At 38.6% G+C, this 17,857-nt stretch overlaps 1 protein-coding gene across 6 annotated transcripts in view; it reads right to left on the bottom strand.

Annotated features, from left to right (window-relative positions):
- Positions 1–17,857, bottom strand: part of FYB2 (FYN binding protein 2) — a 45,772-nt gene that overhangs the window by 26,354 nt on the left and 1,561 nt on the right. For 4 of the 6 annotated variants that reach the window (XM_075181729.1, XM_075181730.1, XM_075181726.1 and 1 more), the window contains exons 2-6: positions 16,645–16,718; positions 14,886–15,005; positions 7,762–8,437; positions 4,642–4,815; positions 470–503 (exon numbers count right to left, since the gene is read on the bottom strand). In XM_075181729.1, the coding sequence (XP_075037830.1) occupies positions 470–503; positions 4,642–4,815; positions 7,762–8,437; positions 14,886–14,894 (893 nt within the window). In that variant the 5' untranslated portion in view covers positions 14,895–15,005; positions 16,645–16,718. Of the gene's footprint in view, positions 1–469; positions 504–4,641; positions 4,816–7,761; positions 8,438–14,885; positions 15,006–15,856; positions 15,885–16,644; positions 16,719–17,857 lie in introns of those variants that run through there. The other 2 variants (XM_075181728.1, XM_075181727.1) reach the window with 2 other exon arrangements.

Genomic DNA, 17,857 nt, shown 5'->3' on the forward strand with positions numbered 1-17,857 from the left:
GGAGCAACCAGCACCGTGACATCAATGATCCAAAACATATTTTAAAGATCAACAAAACCAAAAGTTTTGCAAGGAAGAGTTGGATATAATCCCTAAAGCAAAGATAGAAAGACGTTGGCTGCAAGCGGAGGCTTCTGCCAAATGAGATCACAGAGTATTGACTGACAGGGTGGTCACAGGTTTCATCCGTCCAGGGCGCTAACTGTCCAGAGTTTGTATGTTCTCCACCTGTTAGCAACGGGTTTTCTCCACTCCCCACCACAAAAACACACTATTAAGTTAATTGACTTCTGCCGAAATTAGCCCTAGTGCATGTGTATTTGTGTGGTATATAGATTGTAAGCTCCACTAGGCAAGGACAGATAAGAAATATTCCTCTGTAAAGGTATGTGTAATATGGAGGTAGTAATATAAATAGTGGTTAATAAGAATAATATTAATAAAAGGTTAAAGTAAACCTGAACTGTACCTTGGGATACATTCATACTCTGATCCAACTGCTTCTGCAAAAAAAAAAACAAAATGAAAAAATAAAATAAAACAGGTGGTAAAAGGAACATAGAAAGCAACTGAAAAACAGAATTTAATGGTATTTTTCTGCTAATTTTCAAGTATGCACCTTTACTAAACAACGTCCTTTCCCCAAATTACCTACCAGGCATTACATATACTCATCTGGATTTTTTTAAAACCAAGTGCAAGGCATGTGAAAATAAAACCCATTCTGTTCTGTGTGTCTATCCTCATTTTTGTCCATATTTGCATTTGCATCAGGACCAATTTTTCTAATTTATGTCAATGGGCAATTCATATGAATCACCTATTCACTTCAAAGTGCACTACCCTTATAAGCCCCATGGAAATGAATGGGCCATTGAAATAAAGGAAGCTTCACAGCATTGTTAATTTGCTTTTCCGCGTATTGATAGAGGCTGTTTTAAGTGTGTTGTGTTTTTTTTTTGTCTTTTTAACAGTCCTCACTTCTCCCCATAGAAGCTCCAGTCCTGTGTTCACTGTTCAGATGTTGTACTCCATTCTAGCAGGTTGAGAATTGGGATGAACATGCTGCACGATTTTTTGTTATTATTTACTAGAACGATCTTCCCTATGCACTTCAATGGCCCAATCATTTCAACCCAATTGAAGAGAATAGTCTATTGAAATGAATGTGAAAAGCTCTGTGCCACTTACTGTCGATATCTTAATAAATGTACGCAAACACATCATGTGTATATGAACCCCATGTGAAAGGCATTGTCAAGAAGCTGTGTACTTGGTCTGCAACAATGTTTAGGGAGGTGGTATGTATCAAAGCAACATCCACATGAATGCCAGGACCCAATGTTTCCCAGCAGAACATTGCCCAGAGCAGCTCACTACTTCCGCCAGCTGCCTTCTTCCCATAGTGCATTCTGGTGCTATGACACCCGAGGTAAACGACACACATGCACCCGGCCATCCCCATGATGTAAAAGAAAACATGATTCATCAGACCATGCCATCTTCTTCCATTGCTCCATGGTCCAGTTCTGGTGCTCACGTGCCCATTGTAGGCACTCTCGGTGGTGAACAGAGGTCAAGATGGGAACTCTGTCTGCGGCTACGCAGTCCCATACGCAGCAAGCTGCGATGCACTGTGTGTTCCGACACCTTTCTATCATAGGCAGCATTAACTTTTTCAGCAATTTGTGCTACAGTAGCTCTTCTGTGGGATGGACAAGTTGGGTTAGCCATCGCTCCCCTTAAACATCAATGAGGCTTGAGCGCCATGATATATATTGTGTATATTTTCTCATTTACAGAAACCAATACTTGAAGTTACATATAGGATGAATGTTTATGCAGTTATATTGAATATGGATTATCTTTATGCTGAAAACCAGGGCTGGGTCAGAATTTTTAATTAAGGAAACGGATATTTTTCACCAATTTTTGACTTCTTTGGGCTTTTGTGAACATATTTATATTATTAATAAATCAATTTTTCTTAGGATTCAAAGAAAAAACAATAATATTAATTAGATTAAAGTATAATTTCCTTTGTTTGTGCATGTTTCTCTAATTGTTACACTGGATTATAGATTTTTTTTTAAAATCTTTTGCAATTAAATATCAGGAGATTAATAGTTTAGCAAATGCTGCACCTTGTCGGAAATAATTACTAATATGAATTAATTACTAATACTATTTATTACTATTAATGTCACTGAAATCTTATTAAAGAGGTCAAACTAGGATTTATTTCCAGGTATGACCCTTCAAAAATTAAAAATATAAAATAAAAAAACCCCACATGATTCTATGTTCATGAAACACAAATTAATTTGTCATTCTGCAATTGAAGGCAATGATCCCTAGGCACAACTCAAAACATAGGGAGCATGTTGTTATATTAATTCTTAAATTGTAACATTCCATTTGTGGGGAATTGATTTTGTTTCTTATGTTTTATCCAGGAAATATGTATTAATTAACAAAGGATTATTAAATGATGGTGCTCAGATGAATTAGTATAATAATTTCTGGATTACATACACAATAATTGATTATTGTTTATAATATATCATCATAAATCATTTACAAAGTGCATTCCCGGGTGAAATCAGACGATCACGGCGTAAGATAAAGTAACATCCTTTTGGCATAATAACAGCAACATCTGTAAGTTATTTTGAAGGCAAAAAAAAAATTCCCATAAGTCATTCGGTATCATTGGTAATTTTTGTTATGCATTAATATTTTGTGTTTAGCTTTAATTCCTTCTGAAAATATAAATACAGCTTTCTGTCTAACATTTATATCCAAAACAACAATCATAGTAATCTATACAAGAACACACAAAGCTGTGTTTGTGTTACCTGCACATTTCCATGTTGGCAAAATTTAGATACACAAAAGGTCTGACCTTGTAACAGACAAAAAAAAAACACCAGTACACAGCAGATCTGCAGTGGTCATCTTGTGAGCACGAAGTCTGTGCACCAAAATTGTCAATGTCTTTTCTTTTTGCAGACACTTCATTAGTAAATTGCAACAATCTATAAAACATCTGAAAGCAGTTTCTAAATGCGGGCAAGTGTGGGAGTTTAGATACAATGTACGGGTGAATATTTTTTATTGCTATTGGAGAGTAAATACATTTAAAGATCTGGCAACAGGGATGCAAGTAAGTATTTCATAAAGTAGACGTTGGGTGATCATGCGGATTCCTGTGTACACACCTACACGATTTACCTTCACATCTGTGATCTTCATCTCTCATAACCATCTGCTGAAAAGATCCCGACTCTGTACACTGTACAGATATCTGCCTACACTGCTGGTGGTGAGTGCGTACACACTGCCACATTTCCCCGACATCGTTTCCCCGTTGATCGTGATTTTTGGGAAGATTATAAAACCAAATCAAACCATGCTATGTGCTTTGGTACCATAAAACATGATGGTGGGAGAGTACACACTCTTGCAATATCTGACCAAACGGTCGTTATTCGTGTGATAAGTGTGTACCCAGCTTTAGGGATCAACTGAATGAATTGGAGATTACTTGAATGTGTCAAGGGGAATACGGGACAAAATCCTTCTGAAGTAGGTGGATTAGTGGTGACAGTAACAGTTAGTGATATGTCAGTTACTGGGGTGGGAGATGAGAGGGGGAAACAACGCTAATATTTTCCCCCTACTTTTAGCCATACATGAGCAGATTTAGTATATCCTATTTAATTTTTACTATATGTAGTTAAAAAAAACCCCTATTTTTTAAATTATGACATTTTAACGGCATCAATTAAATATTGTACCTGGCTTTCCTTTTTTCATAAAAGTATAGCATAATATATATATATATATATATATATATATATATATATATATATATATATATATATATATATATATATATATATATATATATATATAAAATAAATCTGGGATACCTTGTTGTAAGTTTAGATCTACCAGTCACCTATGGTATGCTGCTTCCATCTTTCTACATCCCTGTCCTCTCACCTATGTCTGTACAGAGATCATTGTCCTGTAAGATTGCTAATAATACTTTATAATCATTGCTATGTCCTATGGATGTATCAAGTGGATTGACAAAAGTAACTGATCTTTACTTACATTGTAACCATTTACTTTTTGAATATATACTCACAAACAATTAACGTAATATATCACAGATATTAAAGTCTGTTTTGAATTTTACTGGTGAAAACCAGACTAAGCCATACCAAGTTCTTACTTGGGGGGTCCTAGCTGTCCATAAACCCAGTAGTGCCTGAATTTGCAGGCTGGGATAGCAGTCTGTTCAAGGGTCCAAAAACTAGCAAGGTCCATAGATTGTAAGCTTGTGAGCAGGGACCTCTTACCGCTCTGTCTGTATTACCCAGTATTGTGTTATTACCATGTTTGTTCCCAATTGTAAAGCATTTATATTTGCTGGTGCTATATAAATATTGATGATGATGATGGTCTAATGAGAGGCGTTGAGCAGATCTCATGCCTTCCTTACCAATTATGGATTAATGCGACCACTCCTATTTGTTATGGCCGTAAAGTGGGCGGAACAAAGGAACGCGCTTGGCGGACAAAAAGACGCAACTGTGGAACACAAGAAGCCACCCTATAGTGTGCACTTACCTGTACGGTACTCGTCCGTCTCCTCCTGCTGTGGCTCGGTCAGGAAGGCGCTCAGATCCACCTTTGGGGGTCTGGGATCTTTGGGTGGAGGTAGCCCCAGGGATTCAATGGGCGGAAGAGAATTCAACCTGGGAGTCTTATTCACACAATATTTCTTCTGTTTGCCGTTTCCACCTAAAATAGAATCATCCATCACCCACAGGTAGTCTATTCAGACCATGCACGAGTCGGATTTGAACAAAAACAACCAAACAAAGACGCTCTAGAAGACAAAGGCAGTCTATTCAAACACCGAACCCACAAAACTCAAATATGCACAAAGCAACAAAAATAAGAAGAATGTCGGCGTTAATGTCATAAACGCACTTTAAAAACTAGAAGGACAAACTAACAAAATGGCCCAAAATAGTCCTTATAACATAAATTTCCAATAAGTGTCACAGTCATGATGAGGATTAAGGCGTTTTTGGTAGAAGTCTCAGAATACTAGAATAAGAGCTTGTTATTTTTATTTATTTTATATGTAAGTTATTGAATAAATTAAAGTGTTTTAAAAGTTTAAACCGTATCACACAAGAGAATCTTTTCCTGTTTTATTTATTACATATTATCGGAGACCATTTCTACATCTATGACCAGAAGTCATGCAAAAGGAAAGACTGATTACATACAAGACGATTTCTTACTACGTTCACGTCAGTGCAAATTTGCCAATAGCTCATATCATTGATCACATCTTCCAAGCGATATCACACTATTGCACTTTAATATTTAGATTTTGAGGCTCATTTCATGTTGATACAGACTTATCCGTGTGAGTTATCGCTGCAGGTCAACGCGAATTGATTGCCGCTGTGTCTTCACCTTGTAAACACATTTCATTTTTGAATGTCATGTTACACCAATGTGATATCCATTATTTTTTTTTCCCGTCATTAATTATGTTTTCTCTTTATCTTTGAGATATATATAGGATTATTGATACAATAACAAGAAAAGGAAGTTATAAAGAAAGAACTTTGCCACTTATTGGAAATGGTATAAGTACTATATTGGCCTTTTTTAATTGCCATATATTGCTATAGTTTGTCCTAGTTTTTAATGTGTGTTTATGACATTAGTGCAAATATTCTTCTCATTTTTGTTGTTTTATAATACACAAGTCTGTTACCATATAACTAAGAAGTGATACATTGTGACTGCTCCATAGCCTTAGATCTGTTTGGAACTTGTTACTTGGATTTCATAAGCATGGAGGTAGACCAGAGGAATCACTGGTAATATTATCATCCAGTCAGTGGGATTATTATTACAAATTTAATTGGTTTGTAAGGCGACACAGTGCTCTGCAGGGAGAAAAACAGGACATACATAAAACAGGGACATACAAAGTAGACAACATAAATGCCAACATGAAAACAAAGGGCATAGAGCTTCTTGCTCATTAGAAAGCTTACATACTAAGTGGGAGAGGGCACAGATAAGACAAGAGGAGCGAGTGTGGTTCAGAGGGGGAGATTGGGACAGTTGTGAGGGTACATTAGTGTAGGTAGTATAGGTGGGAGTAAGATACACAGATGGGTTTTCACAGAGCGCTTAAAGATTAGAAGGCTGTGGGAGAGTCTGATTGGGCGTGGTAAGGAATTCCACAAGTGGGGTGCAGCACAGGAGAAGTGTAAGGATTTTTAGAGCTTTGCGGCAGATGTGGGTTGGCAGAGAGAAAGATTCTAGTATGGATTGAAGCAAGGAGCTGAATGGATGCGAGTATCATTTCTACTAAGAAAAGGGTATATTCTAGCATGCCGCACAGATATACCGGTCAACTATTTTTACCCTGCATGTTAGTATTTGGCGAGGTTGCACCCCACATGCACCCTTAAATAAGGTTGTGCATTTTACATCTCTGTATTTCAAAACATTTTTTCCCCAGGTGCAAATTCTGCACACGGTAGCTGGATTTGCTTCTAACTTTTGTGTTTGTGTGTATGTGTATGTGTTAGGGGATTTAGATTGTAAGCTTCAATGGGGCAGGGACTGATGTGAGTGAGTTCTCTGTACAGCGCTGTGGAATTAGTGGCGGTATATAAATAAATGATGATGATGATTCATTCCCACACTGGGCACAGGGGACATGTCTGAAGCACAGCATAAAAACTTAATTTTGCAAAGTTGTACTAATATTGGTTGTATGAAGGTTGTGACAATTTAGAGCCTTCTGCATGTCCATTATTTAATGGAGAAGGGTGTCATAAGGTAACATTTTCGGCATTCCGTTATGATTGTGCATGGTCACAGAGCGTTAGCCCAGTTGTATGATGCATGTTTAGGAGCTGCTAATTATGTGGTGGTAAGTCAGAAACTTCAATAGGAAAACCTGTACACGTATATTGTTACTGTATTACTCCATATGCTTTCTGTAGGAGCACGAGAAAAAACAATTAAAAGAATCAATAGATGCACAAGCAAACTATTTTCAAGTGCACTCATTAGCTTTAGTCTCATACCGTTACATTGTTTGATAAAACAATTGAGTTAATAAACGAAAAAAATAAACTCACCATGTTTTCGAATCTGTAACTAAAATAAAATGTAAATATTTCTAATGGATTTAATTTTAGAGAAACAAATACACTCTTAAGTTTGGTCATCATCTAATATCTCATATGGGGAAAAAATGCATTGGACTTTGCAATAAGCTCCTACGCCTACCTGTCTATAGAATGCAGACTAGACAGTTGCTAATGTCAGATTGTATAAAATCGACACCAGCAACTGCCGAGTCAGAATTCTTAGTGCTCAGAGTGTATCAAAAAAGTCTGATTGAGCTGAAATGTAGAACAGTATCTGGACGTTATTAATCTATTGTTTTTTGTTTTTCATTTTCACATAAGACCACACAAACATTGTATCAAAATGATTCTCCATCTAAAGTTCTAAAATAAGTGTTATTTCCATGTCAATATTTAGTAAGTAACCCTGTATAGACCTTTAAAGAGGAAAAAGACATACATATTTATGCATTAATGTATGCAGCTAATAAAGTAGGTTTGAACGTTTACAAAACATTATGTTTATATTTAATGAAACAAAGAGGTAAGCTACAGATTAAAGGAAACATACCATCTAGATTGAGTGAGCTGTCTGCTTTCATTGAAGAATGCTCAGGGGAAGGAGATGAATGACCGCTCTCTACAGACCTCCAAGGTTTATTGTGCATTAATATTGATGGGGAACAGTTAGCAGATTTGATGAGGTCATTAACAGCGGGTGAAGGTTCTGTGTATGGCAGAAAATCAGAGTCCACAACTTCGTAGCAGTCGTCCATTGCAGGCTGGGGGGGATTCGGTTTTAGCTCAGGGAACGTTGGACAGGAGGCTCTGTAGACTTGTGGGAGATTGTCACACATTCCATCCCCTTCTGTTCTTGGGTTGTCCATAATATGCAAAGTCTGCCTGAAACCTTTATTTAACTTCATGGATTCAAATTCAGGAGATACCTTGGCTCTTGGAATGAGAAGTGAATTCTTATTCGAATTGTGTGCCGAAACGGAGAGTAGCTTTGGGACAACCGAAAGACCATTTGGCTTCGGCGCCAACACAGGCGGCTTCACACTGGAAGGAGCAGGCTTAGTTTTACCCTCCAATGCAGATATGACACCCAGGAGTGCTGGATTGGAACGCACATTAGAAATATTTGGGGCTGGGGTCTGCTCCTTTTGAGGTCTGGTATAATTTGCTGGCAGTGTACTGCAGCGTTCGGCGGACTGAAACTTGGCACGAAGCGATTGAAAGTCTTCCTAAAAAGTCACAGAAAACAAACTGAACAGTTATAAAATCTGCAAAGCTCACTCTTCCCCCACACTCACTATTCTTATTATCCGTTATTTATATATAACATTACTATGCACATTGCTGTACTGGAGCTCACAATTTAATTTACCTACAACAGGCACACAAAATCAAACCAGGGCCAATTCACAGAACTCTACTTTCTATTTAGCTGCCCAACTAATTCCATTAATGACAAAAAAAGATAAAAGCACATACCAAACCTTAGCGGTTGGACTACAAATCCCAGCATGCATTGCCACACTGCTAATAATTGTTATTCTAAGACGGCTGGAGAACCACCGGTTGCAATATCCTATACTAAAGTTACAATAGATATTAAATGAAATGATGCAAATTGGTTTTGCTGTAAGATATGATAACATTGTTACAGAAATAACGCAAAACTGCTTACAAGAGATTGAATCCATGCCTAAGGGGGCTTCAATATCCACAGAGGTCACTGCTTTCACCAGTCTGGATGATTATCCCATAGAAAGTGACTGTTCTTGACGAGCAGCACCCGTATAAGTCTGATCACAAACCCTGGCATCCCCGCTCTATAAACTGGCACCTCTATGCCCACGTTGCTGTTGACTAAACACTGGTTTTGCTTTTACTGTTAATAAAAACATGTTTGAGGTCTGTAGAAAAGAATGGTTCATTGTTCTGGGTTACGATGGGATACAGTATTTTGTTTAGTGTCTCGGTGTGTATGTATGTGTGTGTCATATATATATATATATATATATATATATATATATATATATATATATGTGTGTGTGTGTTTGTGTATATATGTATGGGGGGGCTACTTCTGATTGACACATTCTGATTACATTTAGCAATTGTCAGTAGATGTCATGAAGTTCAGCAGCATTTTTCGTCCCCAGTAAACTACATTCTTGCCTTCAGCACGTTACACCCACTCGTGTATGCAGGTTACCTGGGCCAGAATGAACCTGGCATCTCTCACGGAAAACAAGGTTACATTTGCACTTTATACGACACAGACCATTGGGAGGAAGGACGCGGCAAATTATTATTATTACCACTTATTTATATAGCGCCACTAATTCCGCAGCGCTGTACAGAGAACTCACTCACATCAGTCCCTGCCCCATTGGGATCCAGGATGAAGCAGTCACCTGACTATACAATTGCACATAAAGGTCACAAGGGGATGGACAAAACGATTAAGCCGATTTTAACTTCAGCTAATTAGTGTTGCAGCATAAAAATAATTATTATAATAATAATTCTAGGAATACTAATAATTTTAATACGAATTGGCAGAATGGAACGAACCACGATTCAGGGATTTAACTAGGTCTCAGGAACTCCTCACGAGTTAACACATGCAGTGGCACAATGTGATGTCATATTAGCTCACATCGTGCCACTGTTTGTGTTCTTAGATCACATCGTGCCACTGTTTGTGTTCTTAGATCACATCGTGCCACTGTTTGTGTTCTTAGATCACATCGTGCCACTGTTTGTGTTCTTAGATCACATCGTGCCACTGTTTGTGTTCTTAGATGTAACAGGCCACAGGGTCAAGAGAGAAAGGGGCAGAATTGCAAGGATCAAGATTAAGAGACTTTACTTCAATTGACCCAACTCCAGCAATGAATTTTGTGAATTGCGCCTAGCACAGGGGAATATAGGTAATGAACACAGATTTAGGTTACCCCAACGTGCATGCTCTGGGAAGGTGTCTACTGTCTCTTGGCCGGATTTCTGTTGTACGTTTAGCCTTTTCTGGCTCCGTTCTTTCCCCTCAATGACATCACATACAGCCCTCATCACTAGATCTCCCGCCCAATCTATTGTGTCATGTCAGGAATATCACACATGTATAAGATTGACAGGTGAGCACTGGAAGGAGATAAATGGACTATGAGGAGGGAGAGAAGTCAGACAATGGCATCTGTACTGAATGGCAAGCTTTATACGCATACTTAACTAAAACTTTATACAAACTATGAAGCCGATTTTTTAGAGGGCAAAAAGCCCTATAGCTATAACTATTGATAGGGTTTTGTACGTATATAATATAATATTATTATAATATTATCTGGCCTAACTGCTCTATTCATGCGCTAGGACCAGGAGTCGAGGAGTCCTCCAGATTGATAACGGACACTTGTCGCTCTGGCGGATACCAGCTGTAGTGTCAGTAGAGGACGCCAAATTTGTGCTGTTTTCATTTGAAAACTGACAAAGCAAAATAACGGTTTATGGAAAGTTGCTTTCAAAGGAAACCGGTCCGCAGTTCTTCTGATAACTCGTCGCTTTACTGCATAACGTCCTGTGTGATGTGCAGCGGGAAAAATAAAAATAGTTCTGTCCTGTGACCCCCATGAGACAGTATTAAGTTCTACAGGGTCGTGCGGTGAACCAGCACCCGCCTCTGGCCTGGCAGGACAGAAGTCTCCTCTTACCGCTGCCAGTCAGTATCGCTGAGGAGCCGCTCCAGGGAAAGCCTTTGATAAATTGCCCAATAAAAGATTGTCTATGGCAAAATCTTGTTATAAGAGGGGTCTTGGTGAATTGACCCCTAGGTATTAGCGAGTAGTTAGCATAGTGGATATTAGTGAATAATTTGTAAGGGAATCTTGGCTCCGATTGGATACAGAAAGAGCCAATGACATAGGGGCCACAGGTCAGTTAGCAGCAGTTCGAAAGTGGAAGGAAAATTTTGAGAATGTAATAAAGTACAGCCATGGACTAGACCATGTGCCGTCTGGTATAACACGTTTTCCAGGTGCATCACAGAGAACCTCTGAATAAAGACAGAAAACAAGCACCGCTAGGCCGATGTATGGAGAACACCTTAATACAGAATGCACGACAAAGCCAAATATCATAACAGTTTGACAAAAGCTACATTTCAGCATTGTTATTTTGCTTTTAAACCTTTGACAACTGGACCGATCAGATTTCACTTAAAGGGCCAGTACACTTGTTACTCACAGTGTATCGTAAAACACCAACCATTACCCCCAGACTGTAAAATAAACACGTGTAACTAAAAAAGCTAGTACATTAGAACCATGTTATATGTTGTCACACTATAATCAATGTTTAATAACATTTTTGCAATAGGTTATCTTTGGAGAGATTGGAAAACAGTTTAAATCTCAGTGTTTGCACGGGCAAACCTATGGCAACGGTACATGTATTGCCAAAATACTAGGGTGTCGAAAAACTGTTTATTCTTTAAATAAAGCATGATCTCACAGTTTAAAGAGTTTTTTAAATTAATTTAAAAAATGTATTGGAAGTGAAAGAAACATTTACGAAACACCTATGGTGCACCACAGAGCAGGAATATGTAACATGGGGCTTATTAGCCACACGTTCTGTCAACCAAAAACTGCTGGGATCTGTAGTTCTACATTAGCTGAAAAGCTGCAGGTTGCCAAAGTCTACCATGGAGAAAAAGAAACTAGTACAGACTTTATTGAAATAGATTCAAGTTTTCAAATGTGTTTTAATACAGACGTCAGAGGAGTCTTACGGTATTCCTCAAGTATAAACTAAACAACAAATAAACATTTTTTGTTGCTGGTTCTGTGTTACCGTGGGTGAAAAGGTCTTTAAAACCTCAACAATCTAAATCCAGTGAACACCTAAATTATACACAACCAGACTGTGTCTGCATTATACACATCAAAGACATTGTTATGCTGCACTGAGTCTTGTCCCCCAGGCTAAAGTTTGCCAGTCTCTCTCTCCCCCCCCCCCCCCCCCCCCCCCCCTGACCACTGCTGTTGTTTTGATGGGAAACAATAAAACATACAGAGCTATAAATGTAACTAGTGCAAAACATTCACAACTATCGTGAATCTCATCAACCTCAGTTTATGGGATTATATTTTACATTTGTTGTTGCTTCTCATGGTATTGTTAGGATAACGTTGTTTAGGACTCAGCATGTTTGAAGTTTGCAAGTTGCCTTGTCTCTCTGAATTCTTACGTAGAGCAATAACCGTATTGGATGAAGCCAGCCCAGAGGTCTGATTGTGTGGCCCATTCATGTGGATGTATGGGAAATTCATTCACAACCAATTAAGTCGATTGAAGTGCTGCCCTTTGCGTCAAGTAAAAAAAGGACAAGGTGTATGATGGCGCTAAGTACATAATCATGTCCCTGTCTACTTAGTGGTCGCTCAAGAACACGCGGCTTCCTAACAATTTGCGCTATCACAGCACGTCCCTGCAAAACCTTGCATTTAAATTTCCTGCTCTTTCTAGAGTCTGAGAGGTCTCCTCCTAATTCCGGAGTCTCCTGGACATTACAGGAGAGTTCACTGCCTCCCACACAATCCGCACACCCCTCTCCTGTGAACATTCTGATGATCTGATTGGCTGCAGGTGGTGTATTCCCCGCCCACTGAGGGTGTCTCAGATGAGCATGAGATGAAGAGAGAATACGAGAAGGTGCTCTGATGCTAAACCAACGTACCCCTGTAAATAGTTCCAATAATAACCTGTGTAAATTGCATTTACCACATGAAGCCAGTTTGAAGTATTGTGAATACAATTCAACAACTCTCTGTGTTTCACTGCATTACAGAAAACACTGAGAAGTGAGGAACCTTTGTCTTGAACTATGAGAATGTGTCATCTATACCCATTGTGCTTTCTCCAAACCCTGCCGGACCCTGAGCCCGGGCGATGGACCCACCAACAAGTGCGACATCTCCTGTTCATTGTGTGATAATTGTCTGTTTCTGCTTCTCTTCCAGCTGCAATAAACAGGCTGAGCCTGAGGGTAACGTAACAACTGACTGATACATTGTAATGTGGGGACTTCAGAGTATATAACAGCACCCAGTGAGGGGTGATGGGAGTGATTCAATATTCTATATACAGCGCTGTGTTATATATTGGCGCTATGTAAGTAACTAGTAATAAATCAAATAAATAAATAGTCCAGAAAAGATCCCACCTGCTATTGTTACCCCACTGCAACAAGGGGCCCAACTTCAGCTGAGCATCCGAGTGCACACTAGGCTGACCGGGTAGCAATGCCAACCCCTCTACTGACCGGGTAGCAATGCCCAACCCTCTACTGACCGGGTAGCAATGCCCAACCCGCTACTGAACGGGTAGCAACGCCCACCCCGCTACTGAACGGGTAGCAACGCCCACCCCGCTACTGAAGGGTAGCAACGCCCACCCCACTACTGAACGGGTAGCAATGCCCACCCTTCTACTTCCCGGGTAGCAATGCCCACCCCGCTACTGAACGGGTAGCAATGCCCACCCCGCTACTGAACGGGTAGCAATGCCCACCCCGCTACTGAACGGGTAGCAACGCTCACCCCGCTACTGAACGGGTAGCAATGCCCACCCCACTACTGAACGGGTAGCAATGCCCACCCTTCTACTGACCGGGTAGCAATGCCCACCCCGCTACTAAACGGGTAGCAATGCCCACCCCGCTACTGAACGGGTAGCAATGCCCACCCCGCTACTAAACGGGTAGCAATGCCCAACCTTCTACTGACCGGGTAGCAATGCCCACCCCGCTACTAGTTTATAGACCAGGAAAAAACCTGGAAACTGTTTTTACAGCTTGACTCCCTCATAGGTGTCCCACAAGGTAGTGGTCGCAATCCCACCCTTTCCTTCTTGTCTAATGAATAAAAGAGGGGTAGGCATCCAACCTGATCAGCCTACCATGCTCTGATCCAAAAATGGGCTACAGCCCTGCCCAACGGTTAGAGGGGGAGATGTGCTGGGGTGTTCTGGCCCTTTAATTCTGCAGTTAGTACTGCAGTCAGAAAATAACTAGTTAAAGCAGAAACAGACAATGATCACAAATTGTTAGTGTGTGCGATATAAGCCCTGAGAGAAGTGGATCTTTGTCCTGTTACATTGTATCTTCCTGCTCTATCGGGGGCACAGGTGGAGTAATACACAGGACATGTTACTCTATAGAATCAGACACCTGTACCCTGATCTGGGAATCATACAGACATTGCATCGTCCTATCAGGAGAACAGGTGGATAATACATAGGACGCTTTAGATTCAGACACGAATACACCTGTACCCCTGATCTAAAAACATTCAGACCTAGTTAGGAGAATTTGTATATATTTTTGATCACTATACACTTCATTTTAGATTTATTTCTAATATAAAATACAATTACAAATAGGACAACTACATCAGGACTGTTACACGACTAGCCCTAAATTTGCATTGAAAAACAGATTTTATTTGTATTTATAACCTATTAGCAGCTTTCCTAGTAAAGTATTGATCAGCCCTGGGCTGGGAAGATCCCCAGATTACTCAATACACATCCCCATAGTAATATAGTTACATTTCTCAATCTCTGATAGGCAGAGGTGATACCATTGTTTAATGAAATATCAGTATTAAGTCACATAAGTCTCACCGTATCCATGTTGCCTGTACGATTCCACCATACACAAATCACTGCTTTCTAGTGCTTTGCAGAATGTTGTCTTTAATGTGACTCATCAGGATTTTTCTTTTTTTAAGTTTTCTTTACTTCCTTGTAAAAGAAAAAAAAACAAAACAGAACAATCTCCTTAAGACTATTGTGAGGTTATTTCCCCCCTAGGGTCAATCTCCGCCCCTCCCACAAGTGAGTTATTTGTTTTTAATAGGTCACGTTTAGCAGGAAGAAAAACTATTTTTTTTCATACATTGCACCTACAGATTGGGCAGCAAGGTACATAAAGTGCACTGACATGTCCAAAATCAGTCCTGACTTTTATTTTCATTGTATGTCTGAATGTGAGACAGTGAAACACACGTGAGGCTCTCAAATCAGACCTATGTTAATGACACATGTTTATAGATATTGTCTGCATTCAGCTGATCAATTAGTAACTCTGTTGATTTAATGCAATATTTGTGTTGTGTAAATGTTCAGTCTGAAAATCTAGTGTAAAACAAAACAGCCTTCTAACCACCTGTTCTATACTCAATAGGAAAACAACTAATAGGACAGAAGTCATCTTGGAGAGGTTATTTACAAGGAAACGTGCAACAAAATGACAATAAAGTTTGATTAAAATAAATGCAATTGCTATGTGATCGTTCACCAATTTATGTGTATTGTTTTGCAGTTTTAAGGAAGAGAAGAGCACATCACATTCAGTATTAAGGGAGGAGGGGGGTTATTCCAGTTAATTGCAGCTGTATCAAAATCTAAGTTAATGCAGGACAGGCTCAGATCCTAAAAGCCTATTTTTTTTTAATACCCAATTACATAGATGTAACTATCCTGTGAACAGAATTTGTTAACTGCACCCAATTGTCAACTGAGTCTATGATAAATACAAGATAACATTTGTAGCACTACTATAGAAGTTGCACTATGCCGCTATCCATATATACCAGTGTTTCTCAACTCCAGTCCTCAGGACCCACTAACAGTGCAAGATTTCCAGCTGACTAGTGAAATAATTATACCACCTGCTACACTGTGTCAGTCAGTAATGAATACACCTGTGCTCTAGCAAGGAGATATGGAAAACATGTTCTGCTAGGGGGGTCCTGAGGACTGGAGTTGAGAAACACTTATATATACAGATATATATATATATATATATATATATATATATATATATATATATATATATATATATATATATATATATATATATATATTGAGAATTATACAATCACATTGCAAGCTCTGGTCATTGCAAAAGGTCAATGAATTTTTTTAAACATTTTTCTGCACCCTGGGCTCTCCTACCCTATATGGCCACCCCTAGTTGCATCTGTGCCCAATTTAAGCAACCAAAGTCCTGCATTGGCTGAGGGCCTGCACTGGATGAGAGTTCTGTCTGGTGCTAAAATGCTGAAATCATTGATGTTGTAATTGCAAGTGAATAAAGAAGTTTCATGTAGCTGAAAATGTCTGAATATAATAAATATACTCTATAACATACTATAATTATAATAATAATAATAATAATAATAATAATAATAATATAATATACTATACTCTATAATAAAGCATGGGGCTCTTCTATTATATACAAAGGTCTAGACACCTGCCAATTGCATTACACAGATTGTATGCAGATGTCGCCACCTGCTGGCAGTTAGGGAGGCTTGCAGTGTAATTGTGCATTGCTTAGCTATCAACGTGCATTAAAGACTGTGGATTAACTCACCTCTGATACCAATAAAACTGCTTCACAAGCAGGAGTCAACATTAATTGGGATAGATCATTGCCATCAATGTAAACTGGGAATAAAAACAGAAACTATAGAAACACAAAATAAATACCGGTAGGCATCTATATTTCTGCAGATGTGTAATATTATGCCAATGTTACTATTTCACCATCACACAGGATATAAAACACATGTGCTGCTCATTTTTTAATTTTTTAGTGCACTAAAGAAATAATTGCTTTACCAAGTTTACAAATACAATAAAACACATATTGAAATAAAATATAAGAATACGGTTACATCTATTTAGTCTTCAGCATATATACACATGGACTAGAAATTATTCTGCACAGTACTTACTGCCGTAGTCAAATTCCAGCTGAGGGAAATTAAAATATCAGCCGTATATTCATATAAAACAGTGCTGCCCAGAGGCCAAAATAGTGCGAAAAATCTTTGACGAAATCCTTGCTTTACCATGACACCTATGCAGAATAATGTTATATATATATATATATATACACACACACAAGTATATATATTACACTTTTTACTAAATGGCCCATAAAACATACGTGAATGCATCACTGTTCACAGAAACCTTAATTTCTCTATACTTTAATTTAATTGGAACTACGGTCAACAGTGTTGTAACATTTAGTAAAGTTTGCAGTTTTGATCTGACAGAGGAGATTGGTATTTGCATCCTACGTACAATGCAATGATATATATATATATATATGTATATGTATATATATATATGTATATGTGTATATATATATATATATATATATATATATATATATATATATATGCAGGATTGTTGATTATAAACACATGATTTCCTTCTGATTGTCTGTGGCTGAGTGTTTTCCACCAAGGTGTCTTACACAGCCATACTAAGCCATAGTGTATGTAATCGGAAGATAATAGTTACATCTTCTCCATACCCATCAAAGGCTATCGCCAAAGAGATTCGCTGAAGCTGCCTTGGTGGTACTTTCTTTGCAAATTATAGCAATAATTGAGTAGTTTATTTCCATTGCCCTGACATACGACACAGATCTCTGCACTGGATACAATTGTATCTAGAAAGCAGCTCTGTGCCGTATCCCTGGGCAACAAATACAAACAGCTGATATAAAAACATTGATGAAACCACAGAGAGGGATTAGAAGAATAAAGCACAGTATTAATTTAGTAAAACAT

The sequence above is a fragment of the Mixophyes fleayi genome, chromosome 8, assembly GCF_038048845.1.
Source record: "Mixophyes fleayi isolate aMixFle1 chromosome 8, aMixFle1.hap1, whole genome shotgun sequence".
NCBI classification, from domain to species: domain Eukaryota; kingdom Metazoa; phylum Chordata; class Amphibia; order Anura; family Limnodynastidae; genus Mixophyes; species Mixophyes fleayi.